Source organism: Rhincodon typus, chromosome 36 (genome assembly GCF_021869965.1).
Source record: "Rhincodon typus isolate 14 chromosome 36, sRhiTyp1.1, whole genome shotgun sequence".
Classification (NCBI taxonomy): domain Eukaryota; kingdom Metazoa; phylum Chordata; class Chondrichthyes; order Orectolobiformes; family Rhincodontidae; genus Rhincodon; species Rhincodon typus.
In genome coordinates this window covers 20,202,802-20,221,717 of record NC_063367.1, presented here as the reverse complement: position 1 = coordinate 20,221,717, position 18,916 = coordinate 20,202,802, and the positions used below count along the sequence as shown (strand labels likewise).

Sequence of the window (18,916 nt, the reverse complement as noted above, 5' to 3'; positions counted from 1 at the left end):
AACAATATAATGGATGTAATCTGTTACATTTTAAACCGTTGCCTAATGTGGATTCATAACATGACACATAAGCTTTAAATTTTACAGTTATGTGTGCAGCACGCGTCTGGGATTAGATGTTCCATTTCACTCGTAAGAATAGATATTGAACACTTAATTCAAACTTTTAAGTGAAGCTTGTTTCTTTTATCCTCCGTTTTATTGTCTTTCTTGCCTCCATCTCCAAAAGTTGACTTACTTCATATGGTATGTTTCTATGGATAGCAGATCCTGTCCAGTACTTTGCCTAAGAAGCTGCTTTTCAGTAACCAGGCTCCAGCATATAGGGCTTCAATCACATGGCTATGTTTCTGCTAGATATGTATTTGAGGCAGAGAATCTGACATCAGGGTCTCACAATTTGTGTGCTTGTTTGTCAGCACAGTAGTCTCATGACCAGGGATCATGGCTGAGACCCCTTCTGGCCTTTCCTGATGCCCATACAAATGTACCTGCCAATGGGAGTCGCGAATAGTTCCTCAAACCATAGCCTATTTTTGTTTTTTCCTCACTGGACATTGAGCTGGACTGTAGTGCTTTTCTTCCTTTTGCTGAGATCAGCCAATTTTAGCCCAGACCAGGGTTAAGTTCTGATCTCCAGTGCAATTCTATATTGATTAACATACTAACCAGTCATTCACTCTATTCCAAATCTCAGTCTCCAGATGTATGTGATAACCCATTTTCCAGTCATTAATGTGAATTTTCTCATTGTTCTTTTGCTGGGGCTTATTTTTGGTAGCTGCTCCTCCTGATATTTTCACCAATTTACTTCATTGGAACAGAGTGGTGATGAGGGTCAACTTGAACATTAGCAGAAAAATTGAGAGTTTTAAAACAAGCTTAATTTAATGTGAGTCTTGAACCAAATGGGGAAATACTTTGCTGTAAAATATTTCCATTCATGCATACATGTAACAGAAATCAACAAATAGTTCCTTTTCTTCAATAGGACCGTTTAATTTTTTTTTCAAAATTGGTATTCTTTTAAAATTGAAATCATAATTTAAAAAGCTAATTGGATGCAGGTATGAATAATAATTATTTATGGATTGTGGAGTGAAGGTAAGTTGGACAGAGACTTGCCAGTGCCTATGGACCCTTCATTGCCAGTCAGAAAAGGAAGGTGAGAGGAAATAGCAACAACTGACAGACGTAAGTTACAATAACAATACACCAAAGAAATTGTTAGCTAGAAGGAGACCAAAGTCCATTTAGTATACAGTCTATCATCTTAGTAGTCACAAGATATAACACTACTGGAGTTATTGACTAATCACAATGATCAATCTCTATCAAAGAGCTTGCAACAGTGCAACAGAGCCAGACATAAGGTGAGGTAAGCCCCCATCCCTGCATTGTGGAGAACCTTGAGAATCATCGGCTCAAAGTAACCTGTGCCTCCCAAACTTGCTGCATTTGTCAATTGCTCACATACAATTTCCCAAAATGTTGCTTTCTGAAATAAATTTAACTTCCATTTAATGGTTCAACACCAGCGAATTCCACCCCTCCCTAAGAAGACTGTTTCATAGATTGACAACTCATTAATTGAAATTTTGTTTTTGCAGATAGCCTTTAATTTACCTTTACTTAAAGAATCAGGTGCCTTGATTCTACTGATTTGGCCAAAGTGAAATAGCTTATAATTTATTTTATAATGACTGATATAATTACTTTTAGAGGTTATTTTGTTTACTCCACTTACTTTATTATTAGTTTGTTTCCCAAGGAATTGCTTTATTATTGAAGGATGTTCGAGCTGAGGGGCTAGAATTTTCATATTGGGCAATTAATATCAATCTTGGGCATTATTAATAGATATAATGCAGGAAAGAGCAGAGCAGAGAAAAGTTTCAATCTGAAATGGAATTCAGTGGCTGGTCAACTAATCCTTTAAAAGGAACTCATAAATATGTGATCAGAAGTGGCTGACCAAGTGCCCTTTATAAGTAAACAAGTAAGTGTAGATTAGCAAGTCTTGCAATAACCGAGTCTGCCATTAGTTACGAATGAGTCAGGCAAATAACTACTTGGTCACATGCAGTTCATAGGTATATAATTTGCTTGGCTGTCAGTTTACATAATATACTGAGTTGTCAATCCCTGCGTGATTATTAACCCACTTGTTTGCTTTACTTTTGACTGGCGCCCGTCAGTAGTATGAAAGCTAAATTACAGCTGTAGAACATGTTGATGAACACAAAGCAATCTTTTAGCATTTTCTTATTGTCTACATCTTTGGTAGAGGTCTTCAAGATTATGAAAGGATTCAGTTGGATAGTGCATGAAATTTTTGCATCGCCCTCAAAATTGAAGTTGTGTGTTTATTTAAACGCCATCGTATTAACTAGTAAAACAAACCGATCCACTGTAATTTACAGGGGCACAAAATTCTTTTAATGAGTAAATGGCCAAGTGGGTTAGGAATAGGATACCAACAGTGGAAGGTGCCACTGTAATCAAGGAGGGTCCTTGTGTTTGCTCCTGATGATGTTCTCAACCAAATGTTATTAGAATATACTATGGGATGTATTTATAGTTTATGCAGATTATTGTCATCACGGTAGTTCAGTGTCATACACAATTTATTTTGGGTTTGTAGTTCCTCCAAGCTTCATTTTTCACTCAGCTTAGCTCTGACCATTAGGCTTGAGGATATAATGCTGTTTTATGACTGCAGTGTCCGCCTATGTTAGTCCTATCAGGATGACTTTGTTTTGGTTCAGTAACAAGCTCCTTCTTTGCAGAATTTGGATTAAAACAAATCTTTTAAAAGTAGTCAAATAATCTTGTCTGACTACTTGGTTTGTTTAACCTTCCATGAGCTGTATAGTATGCAAATTGTTTCAACGTTTTGGAAATGTGCTTCCATTCTTCAATGTCATTTGGTCAAAGTCCAGGAGCACCCTACCTAACAGCACTGTGGGTATACCTATACCAAATAGACTGCGGCTTCAACATTGAATCCCTACAGTGTGGAAGCAGGCCATTCGGCCCATCGAGTTCATACTGACCCTCTGAAGAGCACTTCACCCCGACCCACCCCTCTCACCCTATCCCTGTAACCTTGCATTTCCCATGGCTAACTGATCTCTTCTGCACTATGGGGCAATTTAGGCCCCACTGCTGTGAGGCAGCAGTGCTAACCACCCATCCACCATGCCTTCCCTTTTCATAAAGACAATTCACCACCATCTTCTCAAAGACCATTAGAGATGAAAAACAAATGCTGGAGTTGCCTGCGATGCTCACATCTCTTAGAATAATGAATAATTATGCTTGCATCTGCTTTCAAGAGTAAATCTATTTTATTGACTCATCTGTCATCAAAAGTGTTTGTGAGCTGGCAGCATTCACCATCTCACAAGGACTTATGATCACATTTTGGTTCATGAGGTATGAAAGCTTCCTGGAATAGGTGAGAGTAGGGTACCGTTAGCTGACCCTAAGCCTTCTGCTGTAGCATGGTACAACACACTTGTGTGAGTGATTGTAAACATCAGGCATATAACACACACCAATGTGTCTCAATACTTTGATAATTGTGACTCATCTGCAGATTACATCTGACAGAAATTATGCATCTTAAATAGTTTCAAAGTAGAACTCTGCAAGTTTCTTTGAAACTATTTAAGATGCATAATTAGGAAGTGGAAGTCTGCAAGTTTCTTCCTAATTTTGATTCCGTTTGAGAGATCCATTAATCCAGTAATAATCCATTAATATGGAGGACTAAATGCATACTAGTTAATAAATTAAGATATTCTGTTAGATTTGTGACATAATTAGTGACCCTGTTCTGAGTAATTTAAGTTCTTTTGGTGCTGAATACCTTTGTGTGTGTGTGTGTGTGTGTGTGTGTGTGTGTTTATATATTGTTGTCAGACTGATGCACTGTAGAGCTCCACCATCATCTCTAAAGCGTTGTGCCTTATTATGGGGGAAATGAGCATTTTCATTTGTGCAGATCCTGAAACAGTGAATCGGTCATCACTTTCAATCTCTTTCTCTTTCCTTGGAGTACCAGAAGATCCTTTAACTTGGGCTTTCATTCCAGAAATCCTAAACCAAATGTTCCGATTTGATGTCCACAGTCCACCAGCTGCCAAATCCCCAGCAATTCATCTTTAAAAGTGCAAGCACCACCACTGTCAGTGGTGTCTGGTTTGACTTTGGGCTGGAGCTTTGAAAATGACCATTCTTTGCATTGTTGCTCTGTTGGTTGATACGTCCTAAGTTGGGACATGAAGATCTGTTAACTGTTTTAGATATTTGCAAATCAGTGGCAGGTTGCATTCAAACTCTATATAAAAGAAGAAACTTGCAGTTTGTGGATGTGTTGTCGAACACCAACTAGCCACCAAGAACAAGACCAACTAGCCACCAAGAACAAGACCAATTCTCACTGGTCTCAATGCCCACGGACAAAGAAGGGCACGATTTTGACTGGGACAACATGTCCATAACAGCACAAGCCAAACAGAGACCTGCCAGGGAATTCCCGGAGGCCTGGCATTCCAACCGGAACTCCATCAACAAACACATTGGTTTGTACATTGCGTCCAGTTCACTAAAAAACAGAACCAGAAGTAATGCCAACCACCCCAGCACACCGAGGCATATAAATAACAAGTGGGACAGAACATCAAGCTTCATTAGAGGTGCACTGATGATGTTACCGAGCAAGGTGACGAAACGTCTGCAGTCTAACCCACCAGCTCAGTGAGCAAGTCTGCAACCACATCCACAACTCGAGCTGCAAATCTTCTCAAAAACTTTAGAAGAAACCGACATTTCAGTTGTACCTCAATATCCCAAACAACCTTGGATTGGCCCAAAAGTACTTGGCAGCAAGCAAAACATTTGACGCATAATTACTGCTGGAATGATGAGAATTGAGTTTTTTTTTTGGCCTAATGCAGACATTACACAACAAGACATCATAGAATCATCGAAATTTTCAGTATGAGGGAAGCCATTTGGCCCATTGTGTCTTGTACCAGCTCCTGAAAGAGCTACCTAGCTAATCCTGTTCTCCAAACTTATCTCTGACCCTCTATCATTTCCAAATATATATCCAGCTTTCTTTCAAAACCTCCTATGGAATCTGCCTGCGCCACACTCCCAGACAGCATATTCCAAATCCGAACAACTCTGAGTAAAGAAGTTTCTCCTCATCTCATTCCTAGCTCTCTTGCTGACAATCTCAAATGTGACCCCTAATTTCTGATATACAGAAATATCTGAAATATACTGAAACAGAATATTCTTCTTTATCCTGTCAAAAATATGGATAATTTTAAACACCTCAATAAGGTCACCACTTAATCTTTAAAAAAAAATTAAAAGAACTGCGGATGCTGGAAATCGGAAACAAAAACAGAAATTGCTGTAAAATCTCAGTAGGTCTGGCTGCATCTATGAAGAGAAATCAGAGCTTACTCTTTTTGGGTCCAGTGACCCTCCTTCAGAACCTGAAACATTTAACGCTGATTTCTCTCGATAGATGCTAGCAGAGTCGCTGAGATTTTGCAACAATTTCTGTTTTGTCACCTCAACTTTCTCTGCTTCAATAAGGATAAGCCCAATTTCTTTAAACTTTCCTTGTATCTAAAATCCCTCATTCCTGATATCATTCTAGTAAATCGCTTCTGCATTCTCCAGGGCTTTAACATCCTGCCTTAAATAAAGTGCCCAAAATTGAACACAACATGTGGCGTGTAGACTTGAGTTGTCGATCAATTTTATTGTCACCTTTACATGTAAATGATTATTTTATATTGGATTAAAAGTAATGTGATAAAAGTATTTTTCAATGTAAGAAACCAATTTTTTTAAGAAAAACATGTCATTTTTCTGTGAATAGAAAGCAGAGTTAATGTTTTGAGTCCAGTGACCCTCCTTTAGAATACACATTAACACTGATTTCCCTCACAGATGCTGCCAGACCTACTGAGTTTATCCAGCAATTTTTCTTTATTTTTCATTAAATTTCATTTTTCTCATGAAAATTTTTTCTCCAGTGACTATTGTGGATGTGGTCAGCAGTTTCAATTCCCTACTTAGTTTGAATTTCCTCTAAACCTTTTTTCAGTTTTGTGTTTTTCTTATTATATTCCTTTGTAGATGCTATATTTATCAATAAGAACAGTGTCTCTAGGCTGCAAAGCAGCTGAAGATATCTTGAAGGGCACAGGAGGACTCTGCTAAAAGATATTTTATTCTAATCTTATAGGCTTAAGATGATGAAATGGAAGATGATTTTGGCTTGCTGTGCAAATGGTCAATTTTCAGGAAACACGTACCTCCTGTTTGTTTTTAATTCACTGACAGTGATATTGTTACTCCAGTGTTGTTAGGTCACTTATTACATGTGACACCCATAAAAATCATGCATAATTGCATGATACATGATTTCTACAGGAGTAGTCCTGGTTTTCTCCTGGAAGAGCCAGGATTCTCTCCTTGTAAGGAGTGAACAGTAGAATGTCAGGCATCCCTCTACATACCTAGGCCCTTAAAGACGTTCTGTTGGCTGTCTTCTGGATTGAGACAAAGGGTAGGATTGAGTGATATGGAGTGATTGGCACAGCTGTTAATGCTGGTGCAGGTTGTCAAAAGGATGTGCTGCCAGGGAATGAGTAGGCAGCATGGAAACCATGCTGGGTTAGTTGTCTGGAAGGGGAGGAAATGAGAGCGAGTGTGAGGAGATGTTGTATGCAATTGTGAGAGCAGCAAATCACAATCATGGTGGGTAGTGGCTGAGTGTGGCGCTTACCCTGGCAGAATGGAAAAGATCAGTGACCTTCTCACAACCCTGCTGGCCATTCCTCTAGACCATGGAGACTGATTTGACCAGAATAGTGAATTCAGTCCAGCATGCCAGGGTCTGGTGGTAGCCTCCTCTACTGGTCATCAGGAGACAACTCCTGTCAGTTGCACTACCTCCTTGACAAAGACTCTGAAATATCTTTTGAAGAATCTTCCAACTCTGTCCTTGACCGAGCAGGGGAACTTCAGAATACCAATATTTATTGGGTGCACAGCAAGCCTTTTAAAGATGGTATGAAAGAGAGCAAGGAGTGTGGGGCCGTAGAGACCTATGAAGACGAGCGTTCCTAAGAGAGATTGAGGGATAAAGGTAGGAACAGTGTGTGGAAGAGTCTGTTTAGATTTGCTGAGAATTTAAGCAAAAAGCATACTTTTCAATTATTTTCCAGGCATAAATCAAGCATAAACCATCAGCCAGTAAGGACATTTTTGTAATAGAGGCAATTCGAAAACCTGGCAAATGAAGGCACAGTTGGAAAGTGTGTCGCAATGAAAATGGAGAATGCATAAGTGTCAGAATTGCGGAGCACAGAAATCCAAGGTTTGCATGACTTGAGAGGGAACAGAAGTAAGGAAGGGTGAAGCCATTTCATTTATTGTCTTAAAAGTCACCGGGTGTTTTACCTGCAACCAGAGTCTTCAGCCAGTTCAGTATCCAGGTCCCAGGTTTGCCTGAGTAAATCTGAGATTAAATAGCGATTTTTGTTTTCCCCCTCCTAAATTTCTTTCTTTTTTTCTTTTTGAAACTTTGACATATCTTTTGAAAGTTTAAACACACAGGATTTGCCAATTGGGTTCTAACTTTCTCAAACAAATCTGAGACTGGTTAGGTAGGATTTCCATGCCTGATACAGTGGGGTACCTGTGCCAACAGTTCCAACCTGACAATGATTTTATTTTATATAGAAATACAAAATTCTATGTTTTTGCTTTGTCACTTTATTTCATTAATAGTGGGACTAATAGGCGATCAAAGGAGTTATTGGGGAAAACGAGAACGTGAAGTTGAGGCCCCAGTTAAATCACCCATGATATTATTGATTGGCGGAGCAGGCCTGATGGACCTAGATGATCCCATATTTCTGCTCCTCATTCATATGTTCAATAGCTGTTTCCAGGGCTGGTGCCTCCACAATGTCCAGTGACCTGTCTCTTTTGATTCCCTGGTTCTGATATTCTCACACATCTCTTATGCGAATAAGATGAACTTATAACAATTAAATCCTGTGATCAGATGATATCTTTTGCACAGAGTGGTAGGAATGGTTAACAAGTCCATCACATCTGAGATTCTTAGATATATATAAAACAAAGTTCCGATCTTTATCGTGACATTTCCTTTTATGGGTTGGAGTAGTTTTTTTTAGTCTTTGCTACTGAATACCTGTGGGAGGTAACTATTCGGAATATTTATTAATATAGCCAACTTGAGTTGATTTGCTTATGATTACTTTCTTTTTGCTCAGTCAAAAACAAAATCATTCTGATAGTGAAGTGGAAGAAGATTTTATTTACTGTGCAAATCTCTTTCAGAAGCACTCAGTTTCTGGTCTCAAATTTGCTAGTGGGCAAGTGGTATCTTTGTAGAAATAAAAAGAAATGCTAACATTGGAGCATTTATCATCTCTAGGCCAGGCGGAGAGGGATGAAAAAATATTTTTGATCCATGTCTATCTCGCTTCTTCGCTCGCTAATTTCTCCTCATATGCTGCTGTACCTTTGAAGTTTTTGCTTTTTAAGACAATAATTTCTCATTTTAATGTCAGTGTGAATTAAAAAAAATGGACTTGAGTGCATTGCTGAAATAATTGTAGGGAGGAATCTCCACTTTTTTTTATTCTTCCTATAAAAATTTTCTTCTCTTTTGACATTATACATTAATTTTCAGTTCAGTTCAGTTTTACTTTTACCATTTCTTTTTCGTTTCTGCAGTCAACAATTTTAGGAAAAGCTTTTCTCCAGTTATGCTCCTTTGTGTTATGTTAACTCCTTGTGTTTTTTCCTCATTTTTCCCTTCCGTCCCTCATTTTTGTTGCTTTCTGACCTTGTGAACTGGTGTCTTCGCTTGTTCCAGTAAGTACCAGCAATATAAGTTTGTCCAGTAGATGTGGTCTTCTGCTGTCGATCTTTAGGGAATTTGGAGAGCTTGTCTTCACACAGAAGCACAGTGGTATCTGAGTAGATCTGTACGTTCATGGTAGCTTGGAAAGAGCTACAAATTGTGTTTTATTCCTTGAAGATGATGGTTAGCTTATAAACCTGGCCCTATGTGGTAACCTGTGGCCTGGTGATTGATGGCAATCAAGTGAGATCAGCAGGGAGAGTTGCTACTTAAATACCACAGGCCTGAAAAAAGTTATTAGTGTTCTGATCAACAATTGCTTCACTCTACACTTTACATCTTGTGAGACTTCAAATGGCAGCACTTCCTTCCAATCTTGATCCTGGTTCTTGCTGATTTTAAGCAGTCATACTATATTTAAAATATCAATTAACCCTCCCAATATAATGTCTCTATGCACTACTGTACTTTCCTTGCTGTCATATATCAAACTCTGAGCAATGAATTGTTAATCCCTGCCCACGTACATCCGTGATTCCTCTGATGCCTTACTTCCAGTTTGCCGGTTCCAGCCGCCGCCTCTTTACCGTGGACCTTTCCCTTTACACATCTATTTCCCATCAGGAGAGTCTTAGGGCTCTCTGCTTCTTCCCAGAGCAAAAATCTGAACTGTCCCCACCCACCACCACCACCACCTTCCTCCGCTTGGCTGAGATCGTCCTCACCCTCAACAACTTCTCTTTTAACTCCTCTCATTTTCTTCAGGTAAGAAGGGTGGCCGTGGGTACCCGCATGGGCCCTAGTTATGCCTGTCTCTTTGTGGGGTACGTGGAACATTCCTTATTCCAGTCCTATTCTGGCCCCCACCCACAACTGTTTCTCCGATACGTTGATATCATCGGTGCTGCTTCCCTCTCTTGTCCGGAATTGGAAAACTTCATCAATTTTTCCTCCAATTTCCACCCTGGCCTGTCTCTGACTTCTCCCTTCCCTTCCTCCACATTTCTGTTTCCATTTCTGGGGATAGACTGGCCACTAATATCCGCAACTACCTGGACTATACATCCTCACACCCCGCTTCCTGTAAAGATTCCATCCCATTCTCTGTTCCTCCGTCCCCTCCGTACATGTTCAGATGAGGCCAACTTCGACAAGGGAGCCTCCGAAATGTCCACCTTCTTCCTCAACTGAGGATTCCTCAGCTCCATGGACAACAGGGCCCTTAACCGGGTCCAAGCCATCTCCCACACTTCCGCCCTCACCCCTTCTCTTCCCACCCGCAACAGCAATAGGGTTCCTCTTGTCCTTGCCAATCATCCCACCAGCATTCACATCCAGAAGATCATCGGGCGCCATTTCTGCCACCTCCAGTAGGATGCCACCACCAGACACATAGTCCCTTCCGCAGGGGCTGTTCCCTCCAGGACACCCTGGTCCACACTTTGTTCACCCCCCACAGCCCTACAGCACCTTCCCCTCTAACCAGCAAAGGTGCAACACCTGCCCATTTACCTCCTCCCTCCCCAGTACCCAAGGACCCAAACATACCTTCCAAATGAAACAACACTTCACCTGCACTTCCCAGAATCTAGTCTATTGCATTCGCTGCTCACAATGTGGTCTCCCCTATGTTGAAGAAATGAAGCGTAGACTAGGTGACTGCTTTGCAGAACATTTACGTTCTGCTCACAAAAAAGACCCTGAACTACCTGTTGCCTGCCACTTTTTTAATGCACCACCCTGTTCCTTGACCAACATGTCTGTCTCTGGCTTGCTGCAGTGTTCCAGGGAAGCTCAACGCAAGCTAGAAGAACAACACCTCATTTTCAGCTGGGGACCCTACAGCCCTCTGAACTCAACATCAAGTTCAATAATTTTAAGGCCTAAACTCTCCCATGACCCAGCCCCCTGCCCCACACACCAGGCCTTGTTATCACATAGCCTGCCATTACACACTACCTGATATAAGTCATTAATAGTCCCCATTAACAACTATTCACCCTCCCAGTCATCGTTATCAACTCTTTGTCTGTCCAACTGCTCTTCTCTCTCTTTAGGCTCTATCCTATTGTTTACTCCCTACCCCATCCCCCTGCCCTTTTTACTGCATATAAACTGATGTTTTCCCAGCCACCATCAGTTCTGAAGAAGGGTCACCAGACCCAAAACGTTAACTCTGTTTTTTCTTCACAGGTGCTGCCAGACCTGCTGAGCTCTTCCAGCAACTTCTGTTTTTGTTCCCGATTTACAGCATCTGCAGTTCTTTTGGTTTTAATTTTTAATCCATTTTTTGCTCCAGACCAGCCAGGTTAATAGTACTTGTTATAAAGGTGTAATTTAACTGATTAATTGTGGCAATTGCAAGGTTTCAAGTTTCCATTCTTTTCTTTCAAGCTTGAGAAAAGTATTAAGTTTGCAAAACGAAACCAGCCAGTGCCATGGTTTGGCTCTCTAATCTGCATTCACAGAGTTTCTTGGTACCTTTCTGAACGATTTTCAACCATTTTACAACCTTTCCAGTTTTTTTAGTCAGATACTGCTGAGTAGACCGGGGCTTCCTAAATTGGGGTTCAGGAACAGAAATTTTGGGTGTTGTGAACAGCAGTGTGTCAGTAGAACTCTGAACCGGTCCTTCCTTGGCCTCTCCTTCTCTATCATGTCCCATACTATTCTTGATGTCTTTCCTCCCATAAATCCCCTTTCCCTACTCGCTCAGATCTTGAGAATTTTCAAGCCTTGAAGTGGGTTCAGCGTGGGGTGGAAAGTTTGGAAGCACTGATACAGATTGGTGTGACAACTGGTTTGCACTTTGCAAACAAGTGAATGACTAAAGAATATTGTTAATCAAGACTTGGGAAATTGGTTTGCATTTCTTCGTATAGTTCTAAAAGGTCTATGATGTCCAAATGAGCAAGAAACCGGGCTTAAATTTAATGTCTCGTCCATTGTATGGACTCTTATAACTCCGTGCTTACCTGAAGTCAGGGTTGAATCCAAGACCTTCTGATTTCAATGGAAGCATGTGATCAAACTGCACTAAGGAAGAACACACAAACCCAGCAGGAAAAAATCAGCGAAACTGGTGAATGACACATACTAGTCCTTAAATTTGAAAATGGAGATCCCGTGCAACCAGTGTTTTCATTTTCAAGTACCACTGATTTTTCCTTCTGAGAAAGCTTATTGTGTAGTATCTTTTTATGGACATATGAGCAGTATCTGAATACATTGTTGTGGTTGGACCAAAGTTTTCAAGTAAAAATTTAATGCATCTCAACAGTAATATTTTGACTAGTTTTGATGACTTTAGCATTGGTGGAACCAGATATAAGAAAATCAATGTAATTGGTTCCATTAAGTAATTTTTGACATGTTGTCACTGTGACTTCAGGGAAAAAAAGCCAGCAACCAAATAGCATACGTAAGCTCCCACCAAAAGCATTGTGAAAATGATCATATAATCTGGTCACAGTTGTTTGGCTGAATTTTAAAAGATTCTGTTTAAGTCTATAATTCTTAACCTAGTGATTTTTCCCTCTCCCTCATCTAGCCTCCTGAACGCCAAATCCTGGTGGGGATTTGTGCAATGGCGAAGAAGTCAAAATCAAAGCCAATGACACAGATCCTAGAACGTCTGTGTAAATTTGAGTATATCAGTGTGGTGATATTTAACGAAGATGTCATTCTGAATGAGCCTGTGGAGAACTGGCCAGTGTGTGACTGTCTGATCTCTTTCCATTCTAAAGGTGAGAAATAGTGACTGGAATTTATTATAAGGGAAAAGTGCTAGGCTAGTTGTAGTTAACTAATTTTAGCAATTTTGTACAACATTAAACTAAGTGTATGGTGGGAATAGAATAAAGAGAGAATAAAAAAGCCTTGCATTTCTATAGCCTCATTCATGACCTTAGAATATTTACAAACTACTTTACAGTGAATGAATCCAAAGTCTTTCGAAAGTCTTGGCAATTATGCCAAAGTCTTTCATTGCAAATTAGCACTTTGGGGACATAGTGACACAGTGGTAATGTCACTGGACTATAATGCAGAACTATAATGTTCTGAGAAATTAGGTTTGAATTATGGCACTTGATGAAATTTAACTTAAATATAAGAAAATCCAAAATGAAAAGCTAGCCAATCGTGGACCAACAACCCCCATCAGTTGTTGTAAAAACTCATCTGGTACATAATGACCTTTCAGGAAGGAAATCTGCCATCCTTACCTGATCTGGCCTCTATAAGGTTCCAGACTCTGAGTAATGTGGTTGACTCTTAGTTATCCCCTGGGCAATTCGGGATGAGCAATTGGTGCTGGCCTAGCCAGCACTGACCATATCCCATAAATGAATTTTTAAAAAACTTCTTATATTTTATTACCTCTATGGAATAGGATTGCATCCATTTGTTGGTACGATTGGGATAAAATGAGGATTCTACATTTTTAAGAGTAGAAGTTAGGATAGGTGATTGGGATAAATGAGTTAAAAGTTACAGATTTTGAGCTAATACCCATTTTCTTTGTTTTAGGTTTTCCTTTGGATAAAGCAGTAGCTTATGCTAAACTCAGGAATCCAGTTCTCATCAATGACTTGAATATGCAATATTACATCCAAGACCGGTATGTGCTTGGAGATAAAACCGGATCTTATTCAAATTGTGTCATAAATCTAGGGGTATCTGTTTTGAATTTGAATTGCCTTTAGTCAATCTATACCATGATATTATTAGTTATGTACTGAACCAACCTCTAACATTATCAGACTTCATTAATTCAGCCAAGACCCACTCTAATATCATAATGTAATGCATTATGGTTTCCTATTCCCCTCCCTCAAATAGCTGAATGAATTAAAAGCCGTGTGATTGGCACCAAACCAGACCGGACCCAGTGCGAAGAGAATTTTATTAACTGGTCAGAACATTACCATTTTCTCTCACTATTTGCAAATTGAAGCGGGGAAATATAGACCATCGTTTTCCATCATCTACACCATTATTGCATCTGCCTGAGGTTCATGTGCACAGCCTATATGTTGGTAAAAGTATAACATTTTGCCATGTTATCCTCATTCTGTGCTCCCCACCCTGACTCTCGGATACAGAATTAATATATATGGCTGAGATATTTTGAGTCTTTGTACTGCTTGCTGCTAAGCTCAACATGAACCTCTCATCAGAAAAGTAAAGGAAAATAATTTGCAGAGAAAACCTGTGATAATTGTACTCTGATTCACCTAGGCCTTGGGGGCTGTATGGCCTATTTTTTTGATCCTACATTCCTCATCTCTTCACACTCACGCTTTGATTATAATGGAACAGAAAATGACTTAAAGATCCGGGTTGATTTAATTTGTTTTACCCAAAGCTTTTCTGATGTTGTAAATCTCATTGATAACAAATGGTTGTTTGATGGAATTTGGATAAATGGATCTGTCCTTCAAGCTGCAGTTGAATTTGTGCATTAAATTGTAATATATCTTTGGCACATACTACTAATGTCTGAAAGTTGGCAGTTCATTACATTCCGTTAATGAAAAATGCACATTTCATTGGATGTCTTTGTTCAGGCTGAGCCCTGAAGACTTTGATATGTGCAGATAGAAAATAAGTCAGTAATCAAACATGAAACACAGAAGTCCTTTTGTTTTGAAAATAAGCAGTACTTTGCCCTGGAGGACAATTTTTATTGGGTGCTTAGCTGATTTGTTGACAAATTTTGTTCAGTTTTAATTTTTAAAATGAGTCCACATTAATGAGTAGCGTTCATCTGTCGCTTATTTATTCATATCACTGTTTACATGCCCTCATGAAAATAAAGTTGCTTATTTTGGGCTGATGCCTCCGAGATGATGATGCTGACCTCACAATCCTAGGGTACGCAGCACTGTTTGAGTAAAATGAGTGTGTCACTCTCTTTCAACTTTCCTTTCCATTCTGGTGATTGGGACTTGTTCTGAGTTCCTAGCCCAGCGTGTGTAAACCTGAATGGTAAGAGTCAAATATTTATTACATTGTCTAGACCACTAAAGCAGAGCTTAACCTAGTCCTTTACTAACGTTCACATAATTATGCGTTTTTTTTTTAAATTTGAGACTGTGAATTACAACCAGAACTGAAAGTTGCTTTATCTGAATTTTGTTCTTTGCCTTATTTATGTTGCCAGGACTGCTTTGAGGAACTGGCACATGGTAAATATTGAGAAATAATGTGGCTGGAATCTTGTAAATTACCTACAATTGTTTTTCTGGATTAAAATATTAGTATTGATTGGTGTTATTCTTTTACCGTGCAGGAGAGAAGTTTATCGGATTTTACAACAAGAAGGGATAGATCTTCCCCGTTATGCAGTGTTGAATCGTGATCCAGACCGGCCTGACGGTTAGTAGTGCATTTTTCTGCAGTCTGTCTTTACACCGTGAAATTAGGACTGGCTTTTGAAATTGTTTGTTTATTTTCATGAAGTTTCAGAGGCCCAGTTAAAGTCATGGTCCAAGAAAGACCAATCCTTAATAAATGCTTGAATCTCCTTCACAAAAATAAGCCAACACCTATATGCCACTAGTTTGGAATGCAAATTCATAAAAAAAGTCATATTAAAATATATAATTCACATTTTTCATCACTGTGTGTGTGGAATGAGCTGCCAGAAGAAATGGTGGACGCTGGTACAATTACAACATTTAAAAGGTTGTATGAGTGTTGTGTAAAAGGATATAAAGGTTGTATAAAAGAATGAGTATGTGAATAGGAAGGGTTTGGCAGGATATGGGCCAAATGCTGGCAAATGGGACTAAATTAGTTTAGGATATCTGGTCAACATGAATGAGTTGGACCGAAGGGGCTGTTTCCGTGCTGTATGGCTCTTATGATTCTACAGTGTTAAAATACAGGGGATAAACAGTCTTGAAATGAGAACATAGCTTGCTGGTGGGTAAAGGCACTGCCTGGAGTAATATTGAGCCATCCAGCTCATCAGTTTTGTGTATGAATTGATTAAAAGCTGCATTGCTGCACAGTAAAGCTCGTGCCCCTGAGTCAGACATTTTCTTGTTTCTTCATTTGCAGAATGCAGCCTGGTGGAAGGTGATGATCATGTGGAAGTAAATGGTGAAATCTTCCAGAAACCCTTTGTTGAGAAACCCGTGAGTGCGGAAGACCATAATGTGTATATTTACTACCCTGTGTCAGCAGGGGGAGGCAGCCAGAGGTTGTTCCGTAAGGTACAGTAGTATGCAGCAGTAAATGGTGTTATCATAGAGACATAATTCACTGAAGAGACCATTCAGCCCACTGAGTGTGCTGGCTCATTGAAAGAGCAATCCAATTCGTCCGACAAGCCTGCTCATTTTCCAAAGCCATAACATTTTCTTCTTTTTAAATATGTATCCAATTTCCTTTGAAAGTTCCTGTTGAACCTGCTTACTCCTTGCAACATTCCTACTGTGAGAGTATTCATAGTCGTTGCACATCTGCCACCTTGGTGTTGTTCAAAGAGCAACACTCCTGACCTAAGATCAAAGGGCAAACCCCATCCAGCTTGAAACACATAATCTGGGCTCACTCCAATGCAGTAATTAGGAGAATCAGAGGTTCTGTCCTTTAGGTGAGACATTTAAACTGCGATGCTGTCCAGCTCGAAGGTAAAGCACTGTAATGGAAATGTGACACTACTGGAAAGAAGAAACTGATAAATGCTAACATTGGAATGGTACAGAAATGGTTAGCATGGCCCCTGCAAAAGGATAAAATGCAAAGTTGTTTTAAAAAAAAAAAAAAAAAATTTGAGGGTGAATGTTGACCAGGATATAATTTGAGGAAGGTCTTGTTCTTGGCAAGAACGGTTTCAGAATAACTCTGATCAGACCAATACTGATTCTTTCACTGAAATAAACACTATCGGTCTAATTGCCTCTGCTGGCAAGTCTATTATTTATGTTAAATTGTGGTGAATCTTTGTTAAACAGCAGCTTGGCCTCAACTGGAGTATTGTGCTCAATTTGTTGAGGTGCCGATGTTGTACTGGGGTGGACAAAGTCAGAAGTCTCACAACACCAGGTTATCATGCAGACTATATTTGACTTTATTTGAAACCACAAGCTTTGGAGCGCTGCTCCTTCGTCAAGTCAAGTGCTTCACTTGGTGTCATGTGACTTCTGACTGTGTTCAATTTGGACACGACATTTTAGCGAGCATGGAAAGGCTTTGCAAGGAGTGCAGTAACGATCTGAGAGTGGTTCCAGGCATGAGAGACTTCTATTAGGAAGAGAGATTGAATGAATAGGCTGGAGTTGTCCTCTTTAGGGAAAGTAAAGATTGAGAACAGATTTTATAGAAGTGTTCAAAATAGTAAGGGTTTTCAGAGTATATAGTGAGAAACTATTCCATTGGCAATAGCCATGATGACAGATATGAAAGAAAGGCAAGTGAGAGTGAAATTTAAGGTGATTGGCAAAGAAAAGCAATGATGACATGAGGGGTTGGAGGAATGGGACTAGCTGAGTTGTTATCGCAGAAAGATGGCATAGTTTTGGCAGGCTGAATGGCCTCCTGTGATGGAACTAATATCTGATTCTATAATTCAAATTTTAATGGGGGAGTAAGCCCTTTAAGAATACTTCAAATGTTGGCTATCTTTCTATGACTTAGCCGAATTAATAATTAGAACAAATAGTACTGAGAGATCTATTGTACTGGAGATAAATATAAAAATTCAGAAAAATCTGAAATAAAACCATAAAATGTGAGACAATGAGTTAAGTTTGGTCACAAAATCCTGGACCCATTTTAGATGCGTTGTTCTGGAATGCTAATGCTGCCACTCCAGCATCTTTCCAGCGATTTAATATTTTCAGGCAATTGCTCTAAATCTGTCTTGAAAAACATTTGGTCTTGCTATGTCTGAAAATTTTTGTTTTACATATTTCATCTGTTTTCTCTGAAATATCTGTTTATCCCTGTATGGAAATCCACATCAGAATAGCTTTGATACATGGCTCCACTTTGTCTCTGGCATGTTTTGTTTTGCGCACAAGTAGAGCATTCTACACTGCAATGTTGTGTTACTTCACACTGTGACTTATCAACTCTTTCAGATTGGAAGTCGGAGCAGTGTTTACTCCCCTGAAAGCACCGTGCGTAAAACTGGATCTTACATCTATGAAGAGTTCATGCCAACAGATGGAACGGATGTAAAGGTACTATTTCTGCTTTTATAAACTGCTGTACATTTTTAATTTTGTGTTGCTCAAGGGAGGGAAACTCCACAGAAGTCTCATTTTATCAATTTTTACAGAACAAAAAGATTTGTTTGTGGTATTTGATTTTATCAGATATGTAACTCAGACAGAATTCTATGTTGTAATGTATTCTCATTACCAAACACTCCAATGCCATCCACCCCATGAGGTACGCTGAAATGCATCCACCGAAGGCAGTGGGTGCTGTGACCTTGAGGAAGCTTAAAAGTCAGTCTGGGCCTGCCCAAAAGCTGGTCACAGCATTGAGTAGGGAAAGGACAATCTCACCCCACCGAGGAAGAAAATGACAACAACCCAGCCAAGTTATAGGAACAGATATGAACAATGGCCAGCTGAGATATGACTATAGCACCATGCAGTCATGTTCAGATTGTACATTTCTTGTTCTTGGTTAAACAAAACATGAAATAACATGTAAGACAACATTTCTGGATGCTGTTTCTGCATGAAAATATAATTAACATTAAATGCAAAATGCTAATCAACCACTTGGTCTTTCTGCAGAGCTCCTCTTTCAGATATTGTAGGGTTGACACTTCAGAAGCAGAATGCATTGTTGGATTTTGCCTAGGGATCCAGACATGTTTTTGGACTAAGGCTTCTGGCCACCTGGATTTGTCTGTACATATCATTGGGTTAGCCACTATTTTTGTGCCTGGAAAGGCCAGCCTGTACTCCCAGCTTGCCACATTTTCCTTTATTAGTGGAGAAATCTATGGTT

The 18,916-nt window shown here is 39.6% G+C and overlaps 1 protein-coding gene across 8 annotated transcripts in view; it reads left to right on the top strand.

The window, feature by feature from the left end:
- LOC109937657 (inositol hexakisphosphate and diphosphoinositol-pentakisphosphate kinase 1-like) overlaps positions 1 to 18,916 on the top strand; it is a 172,782-nt gene that overhangs the window by 25,488 nt on the left and 128,378 nt on the right. For all 8 annotated transcript variants that reach the window (XM_048617084.1, XM_048617083.1, XM_048617082.1 and 5 more), the window contains exons 3-7: positions 12,486 to 12,681; positions 13,466 to 13,556; positions 15,231 to 15,316; positions 16,004 to 16,158; positions 18,031 to 18,132. In XM_048617084.1, coding sequence (XP_048473041.1) covers positions 12,486 to 12,681; positions 13,466 to 13,556; positions 15,231 to 15,316; positions 16,004 to 16,158; positions 18,031 to 18,132 — 630 coding nt within the window. The remainder of the gene's footprint in view (positions 1 to 12,485; positions 12,682 to 13,465; positions 13,557 to 15,230; positions 15,317 to 16,003; positions 16,159 to 18,030; positions 18,133 to 18,916) is intronic.